This window comes from Topomyia yanbarensis, unplaced genomic scaffold (genome assembly GCF_030247195.1).
Source record: "Topomyia yanbarensis strain Yona2022 unplaced genomic scaffold, ASM3024719v1 HiC_scaffold_179, whole genome shotgun sequence".
NCBI classification, from domain to species: domain Eukaryota; kingdom Metazoa; phylum Arthropoda; class Insecta; order Diptera; family Culicidae; genus Topomyia; species Topomyia yanbarensis.
In genome coordinates, this window is record NW_026683359.1 from 19,182 (window position 1) to 33,735 (window position 14,554).

General features: G+C 39.7%; 1 protein-coding gene across 1 annotated transcript in view; it reads right to left on the minus strand.

Moving 5' to 3' along the window:
* The window catches only part of LOC131694875 (uncharacterized), a gene marked incomplete at both ends in the record, with an annotated part of 33,024 nt that extends 19,175 nt beyond the window's left edge, over nucleotides 1–13,849 (minus strand). Inside the window, one exon of the mRNA XM_058983394.1 lies at nucleotides 12,887–13,849. Within this exon, the coding sequence (XP_058839377.1) occupies nucleotides 12,887–13,849 (963 nt within the window). The remainder of the gene's footprint in view (nucleotides 1–12,886) is intronic.
* Between the last annotated feature and the right edge of the window lie 705 nt (nucleotides 13,850–14,554).

A 14,554-nucleotide genomic window follows, 5' to 3' on the forward strand; every position in this document is an offset into this window, starting at 1 on the left:
ATTAGAACTTCTAACGCGATAACAACAACGACGCCCGTGAATGCCCGTGATCACACTATACTCATTCGAAAGCTTTTAATTTTCTCTTTAAAATGAGTACACTAGTTTTGCGAAAACTTGCGATAAACAGTCAAAATTAAAAAAAAAACTGTGAATGGAGGCGCATGGTTATTACTGATATTGAATTTAAATAATCACTTTATAGCTAGAATAATGACACGAATACATGCACAACTTTAAAATAGAATTGAGAGCATGATCTACAAGGGTTTTACTAGTTCTCAAGAGGAAAGGAACCAAGTGGGAAGTATGTTTTTTAGATGGTGGAGGTATTAAAAATGTTTGAAAATCAGTTTTCAACCATCTGGAATAGATTTTAAAATGTTTCTGGAACTATTTCTTGCTAACTTGCGCAATAACTGTCAAATAGAGTGAACACAGTTGAGCTCTACTCATTTGGTGAGACTATGTTGATCCGAATTTGTAAAGCAATGATATGCACACTTAATTTGCACACCAAAAAAATCTGAATTTTATCGTTGACGTAATTGTAAACATGACACAATTCAACAAACCGTAATTTACGAAATGACGGAATATTACCGTGTTCCGTTTAATTTTACATGAAACATATACTTTACATGCGCAATGACATAAAATGACACTTCCTACCATTCAGAACAAACGCTGTATGAGAAGTAAAATTACACGATTTACGAAATTAAACGTCATGTAAAATTAAAATCAAACGTAAAACTAAGTCATTTTTGATGCTCGTATATGTCATGGTCAGGAGACGTAAATTTACACTATTTTTTCTAGGTGTGTGGTTCTACCGAACCCCAGCTTTTTTTCGCAACTTTTACCGAGTTTTACACAGCCGAGCACTCAGCTAACAAAGCGTTTACCGAGATCTCAGTAGAAAGGACGTTTGTTTTGCTGAAATTCGGAAAATGTATCACTGAAAATCAGCAAATCAAATCCACTTTACTGAGCTATCAGTCGAAAATTTTTACTGACTGTTCAGCTGTGCGGAAATTACCGAACTGAGTTGAGTGTGTAGCTTAAGGGTATGCGATATTGTCCAAATAAAATAAGAGCATTTTTAAATATACCATAAACACTAAAAAAGGGATTTGGATATATTTTCATTTAAGATATGAAATAGGCAATCTAAGTAACTTAAAACACACTTGCGAAAAAAAAATTCCTAGACCATCTTGTTGATTTGTGAATGAAATTAAACATTCCACTAAGACGCTCAAAATGTTTGTTTTAAAAATGAAAAAATGTAGCTTTCATATCAAGTAACCCACTAATGAATTAAATGTTCCAAAATTAGTCGAACACATTTTATTTGATCCGTAAAAACAAAATAGTCATTTCTGTAGCCCCACAATGAGGTGTCAATCAATTCGTTTCAATAGGGACAATAAATTCCAGAATTACTATTGAAAAAAAAATCATTATAAAAGACAAAATACACAATTTTGAGCCACTTTAATAAGTAGTAAAGTTAATTTCTATTTTTATAATTAAAATAGAAATTCAGCGCACAAAAACTTCTTTAAAAAATTTTGAACCTTCACAACAAAATATTTTTTTGAACCAACCTAACGTATAATGATTTTTTTTACATGTGTTAATATCAAAAACGATTTAGCAAACGAAAATTAATATACACAAATTTTAAGAACGATTTCGAAAAAAATATATTTTGAGACACCCTAATGAATAGTAAACGTTTATTTTTGAAATATTTCAATATCAAAAACGAATTCAGCATACCAAAATTACACAAAATCGTCCTATTTATCCTATCGATACGGCAAAGTTTGGACTTTAGTACACCTTTTATTCTAAGTCGTGCCACTGTGCACCCGGACAAAATGCCCCAATTTTATTTCCAGCCCTCCCGAATTGTCTGGAAAGCATGCCTGATAACAGTAGCATTTCATGAAATCAATGTTCTAGGTTAGTTTGGAATTTTTATTATGCTGCAAAACAACGATATGCACAAAAGTTTCAAAAGTGCCATTTCGATGTAGTTTCCCGCTATATTTCTATAAGCATTTCAACCAATTAAAAAGAGTCAGATTTGGTAAAGCTATTTCGAGTAGCTTATTAGAATATTGAAGTTCTTACCTTAGTTTTTAGAATGGTTTCAAACTATGTGTTAGTAGACTTGTGTATGTTTTCACAAGAGGTCATCAGCGGCAAAACGCCCCACATTGCATTGTTAGCACAACTGAAAAGCAACTATTTAGGAAATTTTGTATATTAAACAATGTGAAATAATACTTGTTCTAGGTAGTTTTTAATAAAAAAAATGAAGCAGGAACTAATTTCTAACTAATATAGCAATAAATTAGAGTAATTCATGCGGTGATCACATTGTCCAACGTTGAAATATAGTTATTTTGGCTTGGGAGGCGTATTAGACCTGTTTACCCTATGTTGCTTGATTTGCAGAGTTTGGAGATCCGGAGCATCTTTCTGCAGAGAATTTTAATATTCGACTTGCTGTCGCAAATCGACATCGAATCTAGTTGTTTCGCCCAATATTAGTTTGTATGTGGCTCTCCGCACTCTTCGTAACCCCACTAAGATATGGATCTCCAACCATCGAACTTCGTATGGTCAAAATAATCTAATAATCTAATTCCTTGACCTGATTCAAAGTCTGTACTAACAGGTTATCGTGCTCAATAAAATTACAAATTAAAAATTATCAAATTAAACAAAATCTGCAATGTGTTCGATTTTAATATGTCGAAACATAGAGAGAAGTTACTAAGAAGAAACATTTAAGTCACAATACATCTGCGATCATCACAGAAGATTTTGGAGTAAAATAAAATAAAATTCAAAATAAAATTTTCAACACTTTCGCTTCACACGGTTGGGTAATGCATAATAGAGACCCTGTGGTTCGCCACAGCGACCCTTAGTCTCTTGTCCAGTAACAGTACGAGTAACCACAGGAAAGATTGGGTAACCATCCCCGGTGGGACCATGGTAGTATGCTGATAGGGAAGGGGGGCTCCTCTTTTCGGAGGGTGAGTCCATCCGAGCGTCTGTTCCCCATTTTAGGGGCGGCTCAAAACAGCGTCCGTTCTCCATGTTAGGGGCGGCTGATGTATCGTCCTCGTGTCAGCGTGGGACTCTAAACAGAGCTGACACGATGGTCCTCCGGGGGGTTGGGGAAGGCTCAACAAGCCGCCCTGGAAAACTAACCGTTACGAACAATGCAGAAGAAAATACGAATCGGAACAGTCGGCAAAGACCTACGCGACGAAATAAGGACTACGATTGGAAACTCGGTACATGGAACTGCAGGTCACTCTTTTCGACAGGATAGTCTACGACGAACTCCAACCACCTAACTCTGTAACACTGCAGGAACTTTGCTTGACAGTACAAAAGGTATGGAAAAGCGGGCATCGGGCGGCTACTTTCTACCAGAGCTGTGGCACCACCAACGAGCTGGGAACCAGATTTGTAGTGCTGGGTAGGATGCGTCAACGCGTGATTGGATGGACTCCGATCAACGCAAGGATGTGTAAATTGGGGATCAAAGGCCGTTTCTTCAACTACAGCATCATCAACCTACACTGCCCACACGATGGGAGACCCGACGACGAGAAGGAAGCGTTCTATGCGAAGCTGGAGGAGGTGTACGAAGACTGTTCGCAACGGGACGTGAAAATCGTTATCGGTGATATGAACGCTCAGGTAGGACAGGAGGTAATGTTTAGACCGGTAATCGGGCCAAATAGCTTGCATACCGTATTGAATGACAACGGCCAACGATGCGTGAACTTCGCAGCCTCCCGTGGCATGGTAGTACGAAGTTCCCCTGCAAAGATATCCACAAAGCTACCTGAAGATCACCTGACCAACGCACCGAAACCCAAATCGATCACGTTCTAATCGACGGGCGAATCCTCTCTGATATCACCAACGTCCGTACCTACCGCACACCATGGGCCACAAATCGATTTTTTTGGTCGAAAATCCAGAACTTATAAACCGTTAGTACTAGAATTTCAGTGTCTTTGGAACAAATTCTCTACAATAAGTATTCTTCATTTTAGGGAAAACAAAATTGGGGTGGCCCTCTCGATTTTTAAAATAAAAAAATTATCTCCTGAATGAAAAAAGATAGGAGAATATGACCTTCCAAAGAAATGTAGAGAAATTAATTTTGAGTAACTTTGCTGAAGACGTCGAAACTCTATCTTCAACGGTTTTTATTTTACAGCGATTTCCCGTGTTCCGTTTAGGGTGGCTCCTTAAAATTCAGTTTTTTAATTATAACTTCTTTGAAGTTGATTTCTCGTAAATGTCGACTTCAGACAAAAGTTAGCTCTTACAAATGCGCACATTTCTTCTTCAGAGACCAACTCATTAACTTTTATATAAACAGAGTTATTGACGATTTTATGCTCAAAATTCGACATTTTCTAAGCTAAATAACTCCGAAGGTGGCAAAAAGTGGCAATCAATGTTACGACCAACTGATAGTACTTCAAAAACACTACAAAATAAGGGGTACATGGTTTGTCTCCTAGCGACTGTTCATGTGAAATGTTTGCTTGTAAACTCCCTCTGTTATAGAGAATGTATGCGGAATTCATCTAAATTCGCACTTAAAATATATATTAATCATAGTTGCCGTTCTTATATACACATATCCGGATCTCCGATGCAAATCAAATGTAATGGTACTCTCGAAACATGTTATTCTAAACTTGTTTCGTGGAGTGAAATTGTACATAAAACATGTGGTTTTCGGACAACGGTTTATAAAAAGAATGTTTGGAGTATTTGCATGGCATTCGTTTTATTCGCATGACAAAAAAGAAATTATTATCAACGTATTACAATATATTGAAAGCTCAGGTCAGGGGCGGCGAAACATTTTACGCCCGAGTGGTAGAAAGCATAGGATGAGGGGTCCTTTAGTAATGATTTTTTTCCCTTTTTGCAATGCATACTCTTACATTATATTCACATTAAGTCACGTTCGTTTATGCAATTGGAATTGTGGTACATCGATGTTTTCAAATGGGTGTAGTGCGAGATACTTGCGTTGCACATCTAAATTTTTTGAAATGGTTCAAAATTTCGAGTGGGTAATTACCCACTCGGTTATTTTCGAGTGGGTAGTACTACCCATACTACCCACGCTTTCCGCCGGCCCTGGCTCAGATTTACCGTAACGGAAGCACCCTTTGTTTAGCATTAATGATTTATTTGTCTTTTATTAATTATATTATCTTCTCTGTTTCAGCTCACTGTAATTTGCTCTAATAGTTTCCCAACATACAATTTTTTGTCTTTGGAAATTAACAAAAAAAATCCACGTGAACGTTGGGGGACAAGCTGTTCAGCTCTCATTATTAGTATTTTTACTATTATCAAACGGATAGATTGGCAGCCTCCTACTTCGGAGTTAATATGGAAAAATACGCGGCAAAAAAACTTTATCAATGATATCAATCCATTATCCATTTCATAATAACTCGATGAGGTTATGTCGATGGATTAATTGATGCTAATAATGGGTCCTTTATGAATTACTTCAAGCGAGATAACCTACATATTAAAAACGGAAGTTTATACTACTAAGGATGGTGCAAATATGCGATAATTCAACAATTTCGACTGCTCTGGAAGATTCAGGGATTCTGTCAAGTAACAGTTTTTATGTTGATTTTAGGCTTTTAGGATAGAGATTCTATCAGGATTCTTGAACTTTTCACCGAGGAAAATAATGTAAAACTGGTGTTGTATAATATAAATTTTCAGTATTTTTCATTCTGGGACGATTTTTATTAATGGGTATTTTTTACGTATTTCGTTGTAAGTTTTCCACAAAAAACAATAGATAAAACGTAACCAGGTTGACGTACAAGCTCTTTACCCATTAAGTGGGTTATTCCACTTTTATTCAAAATGGGCAGTTTTCTATGCATTAAAAGGTACTTTAATTTATCAGAGTAGAAATTGTTGAAACGCGCAGAAAAAAATTTACCACTGAGAAAATTATTATAGGGACGATCCATAAATGACGTAGCATTTTTTTAGTGATTTTTAACACCCCCCTCCCCCTGGTAATTACGTAGCTTGACGGTAATTCTACCCCCCCCCCTTGTCCACGAAAAATATAAAAAAAATGAAAAACGTTGTTAGTTAGTCCCCTTTAAAAAAGCTACGCAGCACGACATGACCCCCTATCCCTCTGTCGTCACACATCATCACAAAATACAATACTCCCCCTCCCCCATATAATGCTACGTCATTTATGGATGATCCCATGTTAGTTTTTTAAACTAATAAGTTGGTTTCCAAAGAAAAAATAGGCACTTATCAGAACGAAATTTCAAATTTTTTGGAAAATTTACTTCAAAAGTATTTTATTGAAACACTATTTTTTTAAAGGTCAAGCCAAACCAAATAATGAAAAATGCCGTAAAATAAATGCCTCTGACGATATTTAAGGAATTGTCAACAAAGTTACTCAAACATGATTATTTTTTAATTTTCAGTAGGTCTTTATACTTCTATTGTTATTATTCAGGAGAAATTATTTTCATTCCAAAAAGCAAGAAAACCACCCTGTTTTTTACACCGAAATGAAGCGCACTTATTGTGAAGAAATTCTTTTGAAGACTCTGAATGTCTAGCACTTACGGGATATAAGAACTGGATTTTCAACAAAAAATCGATTTTGGGCTCATGGAACAGAGGTAATTTATAAGCAAACATTTCACATGAACAGTCGCTAGGAGACAAACCATGTACCCCTTATTTTGTAGTGTTTTTAAAGTACTATCATATGGTAATAACATTGATTGCCACTTTTTGCCACCTTCGGAGTTATTTAGCTTAGAAAATGTCGAATTTTGAGTATAAAATCGTCAATAACTCTGTTTATATAAAAGTTAATGAGTTGGCCTCTGAAGAAAAAATGTGCGCATTTGTAGGAGCAAACTTTTGTCTGAAGTCGACATTTACGAGAAATCAACTTCAAAGAAGTTATAATAAAAAACTGAATTTTTAAGAGCCACCCTAAACGGAACAGGGGAAATCGCTGTAAAATAAAAACCGTTGAAGATAGAGTTTCGACGTCTTCAGCAAAGTTACTCAAAATTGATTTCTCTACATTTCTTTGGAAGATCATATTCACCTATCTTTTTTCATTCAGGAGATAATTTTTTTATTTCAAAAATCGAGAGGGCCACCCCAACTTTGTTTTCCCTAAAGTGAAGAGCACTTATTGTAGAGAATTTGTTCCAAAGACACTGAAAGTCTAGTACTAACGGTTTATAAGTTCTGGATTTTCGACCAAAAAAATCGATTCGTGGCCCATGGTGCCGCAGTGCGAATATAGATTCGGACCATTACCTAGTTGCAGTATGTATGCGCTCAAAACTCTCGACGGTGTACAACACTCATCGTAGTCGGACGCCAAGGCCCAACATCGCGCAGCTTCGGGACGCCGGGGTTGCCCAAGACTACGCACAGCGGCTGGAAGCAGCACTACCCACGGAAAAACAGCTGGGCGCAGCTACTCTTGAAGACGGCCGGAGGGAGATCCGTTCCGCCATAGGAAGTACTGCTATAGCGGCACTAGGTACAGCGATTCCGAATCGAGGAAACGACTGGTTCGATGACGAATGAAAGCAGTTAATAGAGGAGAAGAATGCAGCACGGAACGAGAAAGAATGAGGAGCGATACAAACAAGCACGGAACAGGCAAGCCTCGGTCTTCCAGGGAAAGAGGCGCCAACAGGAGGAACGAGATCGCGAAGCGATGGAACAACTGTACCGCGTAAACGACACATGAAAGTTCTAGTTGAACAGTTTGCGCAAAGGCTACGCTCCGCAAGCCGATATGTGTAGGGACTTAGACGGCAACCTTCTTACGAACGAGTGTGAGGTGATTGAGAGGTGGAAGCAATAATATGACGAACATCTCAACGGTGAAGCAGCAGAAGACGAAGGCGTTATGGCAACGGATCTTGGAGCACGCGTAGAAGACGATAGGCTGCCGACCCCTGATCTCCAAGAAGTCAAGGAGGAGATCGGTCGGCTGAAAAACAACAAAGCTGCCGGTGTAGATCAAATACCCAGCGAGTTATTAAAATACGGTGGTGAAACACTGGCTAGAGCGCTGCACTGGGTAATCGCCAAAATTTGGGAGGAGGAGACTCTTCTGGAGGAGTGGATGGAGGGTGTCGTTTGCCCAATCTACAAAAAAGGGTGACAAGTTGGATTGCTGCAACTACGGCGCGATCACACTACTTAGCGCCGCCTACAAGGCCCTCTCCCAAATTCGTTACCGTTGATTGATTTGCAAGGGAGTTCGTGGGGCACTAGGAAGCGGAATTCGTGGGTTCCCGCGCCACGACGGGCCAAATATTCGCGATTCGGCAGGTTCTGCAGAAGTGCCGCGAATACAACGTGCTCACGCATCATTTGTTCATCGATTTCAAATCGGCATATGACACAATCGATCGAGATCAGCTACGGTAGATAATGCACGAGTACGGTTTTCCGGATAAGCTAATACGATTAGTCAAAGCGGCGATGGATCGGGTGATGTGGGTAGTTCGAGTATCAGGGACACTCTCGAGTCCCTTTGAATCTCGAAGAGGGTTACGACAAGGTGATGATCTATCATGCCTGCTGTTCAACATTGCGTTAGAAGGTGTAATAAGGAGAGCGGGGATAGACACGAGTGGCACGATCTTCAGGAAGTCCGTCCAGCTTCTTGGCTTTGCCGACGACATTGACATAATGGCACGGAGCTTTGAGGTGACTTGCAATTCAAGGTCGGAAACGTACATCCGACTGAGGGCTGAAGCCTGCAGGATTGGACTTGCCATCAACGTTTCGAAGACAAAATACATGAGAGGAAGAGGTTCTAGAGACGACAATGTGGACCTCCCATCCCGAGTTCCGATTGACGGTGACGAAATCGAGATGGGTGACGAATTCGTGTATTTGGGCTCACAGGTAACCGCCGACAATGATACCACCAGAGAAATTCAGAGACGGATCTTGGTGGGAAATCGTGCCTACTTTGGACTCCGGAGGACGCTCCGGTCGAACAAAATTCGCCGCCGCACGAAGTTGATGATGTACAAGACGCTGATTAGACAGGAACAAGAAGACTGCGAGGCTGGCAACAAGCAGCAATGGACCGAATGGAGTGGAGACGGCTTCTGCATACAGCAAGAGACAACAAGGCTCTAGCCTGAACGGTAAGGTAAGTACTTTCGCTTCACGTCATCCATAAGAGCTTGTACCTAGAGTTGTATCCCATACCTCTGTATCATTTTGTATACTTTTACTAAGCGACCCAGTCAGCCGTTATGCTGGCATATCAATCGAAAAGACTGCTTGGCGTAGCCAAGGGTTATCCCCCACCAAAATAATTTAGATTGAATAAATAGAAAAGATATAAAATATGTTTCAAGAGTATCATCTGATAAACATTTCGGAAACCTTTTCTTGCGAACATCGTAAGAGCATTCGGAAAATTTCGGGAATATGTTAATCTTGAACCTGACGTCGTAGTGATCTCTAAATTGTTCAAATGTATTAAATAAAGGCATTATTGTAATGAAGCGACCCACGTAGAAACTATTCTCGAAATTCAAACTAATCTTTTCCCCTCGATTTCAACTAAAGACTATTTTTGATGAATTTTACAGTTTTATCAAATATCGATATTTATTCCATCTAACAAAATTTGAAACAATTCCCAGTTGTTTGGTTGCAGTATCCTGATCAGAATCAAATAACAAGATTATAACAGAACACAATTTTTGTAACATATTGTGTTATAAATTAGGTATCGTTAGTAGTTAAAATAACAGAAATTTATAAGAAGTAACAATGCGAGATATAGTTTTGAAATATTTCTGTTATGTGTTTGTGATCGGGTAACCACCAAAACACCCACCAGTACACAAAAACTATTGAAATAAAAGGCCAAGATTTTACAAAGAGTGTGATACTGATACTCCTTAAGCTCGTACCACGCATTGCCCCCCTGCTCCCAATCATAACAGAATGTATTGTAGACTTCCAGGTATCTTGATATTGCGCCATCACTTTTCTTGTACGCACGCGCATGTTCTACGATTGCATACAGCCATTGAGTACAGGGCTAACCAGAAATCGACGGCCGAGTTTTCTACTGAACATAACTCTAGCAGGTCTTTTTCACGTATTATCGCTACATGGCCAACCCACTCTAAAAGGTGTACTGATCAAAACTTGGTCACACAAGAATGTGCGTAAATCTGGCTTCCAGTATTCTTGTGAGTATTCTGCGGATTTCGCTCGACGATAACCCCAGCTCGGGTATGTTGGGAAGGTTCCTTGAACATCACCTGCACGTTGTTTGCGACAAACCACTTAACGACCTTTTTCTGTCATGACAGCAGTTGTTTTACCAGATACTTGTTCGAAGTTTTGTCAGATACTAGATGACGATACCGGTTTCGATGAAACTTTTCAAGCTGCAGGTACAGACGGCCTACCAAACTAAATATTTTTTAGGCAACTTCGACAGTATTATTTGCTTGAAAATGTCGTCTTTCGTATACAGTTTCCAGGATAGGCACTATATCCTGATATCATGCATAGCTACAATATAAGGGATGCTGAGGTTATTGCAATTCCTGACTAAAAGATATGCGAGAATCAACTTTAAGATGACCAAACGGAATTTTTGATAACTAAGCCAACCTCAGAATGTTCTATTCGAAATATGCTTTTTTACCCCCCGGCTAACATCGTTATCGTCACTAGTGTTTCAAGCTATATGAACGGGCTTCGTACCATACTTCATAGTCACTGGAATAGAGAACAAGGCAGCCGGAACCAACACCGTTCCAACTGTTTTGTTCTCTACCATCAACCATGTCCTTTGTCTTGTAATAGTGTGTCGTCAGTCAGCCTTTTTTTAAAGGCCGTAACATCACTTCTACAGCTTTGAGATCGACTTCAGTGATGTCAACCTAGTCCGCGAAGCATAGAAACATATGGGATCTGCTAATGATAATTCCGTTCATTTGTGCCAGATGCTCGAAAAGAATATTACTTTATATGAAGGTACAACTCTTCAAGAATATTTTCCTAAATTTTTATAGAGATCCGAGCCATACATCGAAAATTACAGCGCTGCGAAGCGCGCCTCGGCTACCAAGAACTTGAAGTTTCAAACTAGATTATCTCGAGGTGTCGTTTTCCGAAAATAGCTTATCCGTGATAACGATTGCTGAAAAACTCGTAATTAATGTTCCTCGAACCTTAACCATTCCCTTTTTATGTATAAATTTTTGTTTTAGAAAATTTACAATTTTTAGAGTTCAAAACATCGATTTTTGGACAGAACGTTTCAGACAGAAACAAATATTATTAATTCAACTAATCGTTAAGGTACGAAAAATACTTCTACACCAATGAATTTTTGAGTTTTGGGATTTTAGCCTCTTAAATAAAAAAAAGGTTCTGGAGAAAAAAACATAAGTGCGCCATCAAAATACTATAACTTTGATGTAAAAAAATCATCGTTTCATACCTTTACATGAATTCAAATTTCATCAAATTTTTCTCGCAAAATGGTATGTAACAAGTGTGGGGTTGGAGAGAGGGTCTTGCTGACGAGTAGTATAGGGAAACGAATTCTGTCTTATGGCATTTGAGCCAAACGTCTGGGGCTATGCCAAATTTATTTTTCACGGAAAAAAATTGGACTAACCAATCTGGCACATTACCTAACATAGAAAAGTTGAATTTGAATGTTTCGTTTCCACTCGTCAGTAACTGACTGACACCAACTCTGTGCTTGGCTAACCGAGACATCACTCGGTACCAGACAGTTTCGTTGGGCGTTCACACATGTTGTGTGAACTGTTTGGATTTAGTGTCTAACTGGCGCTAAGTTGGTGTTAGTTTGGATATATCGTCTAACTGGCAGCAAGTTTGATGTCAGTTACTGATGAGTGGGACACGAAACACTCAAATTCAACTGTTCTACCCTGAGATGCACAAAATCCTCTAGTATGAGGAAGTTACAATGAAACCCATAGTATTTTCATAAAATTTGTCCCATTTTGTCAAATTTTACAAATTCAAACGAAAAAAAAAATGCTGGTAGGTGTACTATCGAAGATACGTACTCTAGAGATATATCTGTATTTCTATAAAAGTGTGATCATAAAAGCAACAACTTCGCCAAACAAACTATATTTTTAAAGTGAACGGTTTAGACACTATTAACTTTGAGCAGAAAACGGCATTTTAAAACACTGTGGAAAGACAGGATTTTTTCAATACAGGGTCGTTAGGATAAACGTTCATTAGTCAGAAGCACCTGTTCATTAGGCAGAAGCAGCTACTGCTAATCCTAAATTTACATGCATAGTGGTGACCAAGGCCATCTACGTTATTGATTGTATAAAATTGATGTTTCACGTTGAGTGTGCTGTGCTTCTCCCAAGTATCATGCAATTGGATTGGTCAAGGTAAGCTAGGTAAGGTCAGTTATGTCAAGCTAAGTAGGTATGGTTAGGATTGCCTGAAACAAATTCTTTCATTCAAGAGATCCAACATATTATTCGATGATTTCATCTCTAGCTCGAACTACTACTGACGACATGGGGAATTATCCATTAATATTGCAAAGCTCTGTTTCGCTTCGTGCCCATACGGGTCAGTTGACGCTAGTCAATAGAAAACCATATGCCCGTCCATACATTGTAAGTACAGTACAATGAAGTCAACATGAAAAACGATATGTGGGGCACTTCTGCTGCAGCTTCCCATCAGCGGATGGTGATGCGTACACTTATGTACATACCTGCGTAAAATGATGCGACCGGTTGATGGCCGTTAGCTTGCCACCACCTTTGCCGCCGTGTAATAGTGGCTGCTGTCCCGCGCGCGGGTCCTGTCCAGCAGGACCACCGGGCGGAAGTATGACAGCGCCTGGTCCACTTCCGTCTCCAACCAGCTGACTGTGTTCGATGATAATCTCCTCCCGTTGCATCTTGCCACCACCGTCCATCGGTAATGTGATATCTCCCACCCCGAATGGCGGCTTTTCGTCCAGATAAAAGGACTTGGTCGAGTGGTGCTGCTGCTGTTCCTGATGGTTGAGATACTGATTGTAGTTGTTGTAACGATGATGGTCGGCACTGATTTTGTTATTCTTGTAGTTTCTACCGTTGTTCTGATGATGGTACTGATAGTGGCTGTCGAAATGATTGTTTTCGTCGTATGATGGCACTGCACCAGGTACCAAGCCGGGCGTTGTCGTTGTCGTTGGAGGCGATATCAGTATGTTGTATTGATTTTTCGTAAAATTCAAATTGTAGTTGATGTTATAGTTCTGGCCACTGTAGTGCTGCTGTAGCACGCTGTTGGTGTTTTTGGCGCTGGTCGGTTGTATGGTGTTACTGTTTCGGGTAGCGTTGTTGAAGTACTCATACTGCTTTAATTCGTAAATTAATGGACGCCGTTTGGAGTAGCTGCCGTTGCTACTGTAATTGTTATTGTTTTTCAGTATCCCCGCGGGGCCGTCGTGATTGTTCAGCAGCTGCTTCTGATAGTCGAGGGGTTTAGGTTTGGATTTCGGCTGTTGAGCCGAATAGTAGTTGTTGTAGTCACTGGGAGGAACGCTAGAACTGGCATCCAGAACGGATGGTTTCAGTTTCACACGTTTCCCGGTTGACGGTTTGGGAAATCGTTGCGTTGCCGATGGATAATGCTGCGGTTCTGAGGGTTCGAAAGGATGCTGACTCTGGCGTTGCAAATGTGAAACCTGGAAAATAAAGAAAAAATATTAGAATTTATGAAAGTATAGCTTAAGCAACATTTCCGTGCATTTTCGCATTAATCATGTCAACCAATCTGTCCACTAATGTGGTACTTTGTATATGAATAATGAACCACCATTTGAAAGGAAAACAAATTGCTTCATTCTTGGGTGCGTGACCTCTTGCTGACAGCACGCAGCACATTCTAGTAAACATCATTTGTCAGTTAAGTAGACCCAGCGAAACACCTCTTTCTCTCGTCTAACTGCCAGTTCCTTCCACCAATAAATTATGCAGATTGAGTGAAATGCTGTGAAAGGCATATAAATTACAAAATTTGTATCAGTCGCCTTGCAGCTGTTGTAATGTGCGTGCTATAAGCACTCATTGGCCAATCAAGCGCCCAAATCAAGTCACCGCTGCCGACCGTTGGACAGACGCTGCAAGTCACGAAATGACACGCTGCTCCATACAGCTGGGATCAAATCGCAATTATAGACTGTACCCCTATACAAACACTCCTATCTACAAGCACTATTTCACACGCAGGCCAATTTGTAGTCACTAGCCACGGTTCGACCGCCCGCCATCGACTCCATCGGGTTGGGACCAAAAACCTACCACCGAGTCTGCTGAACGTTACATGCCATGTGCACAAGTACTAGCGGCGTGACACACCCATACCGCGTTGCACGAGGCACAAATAAATC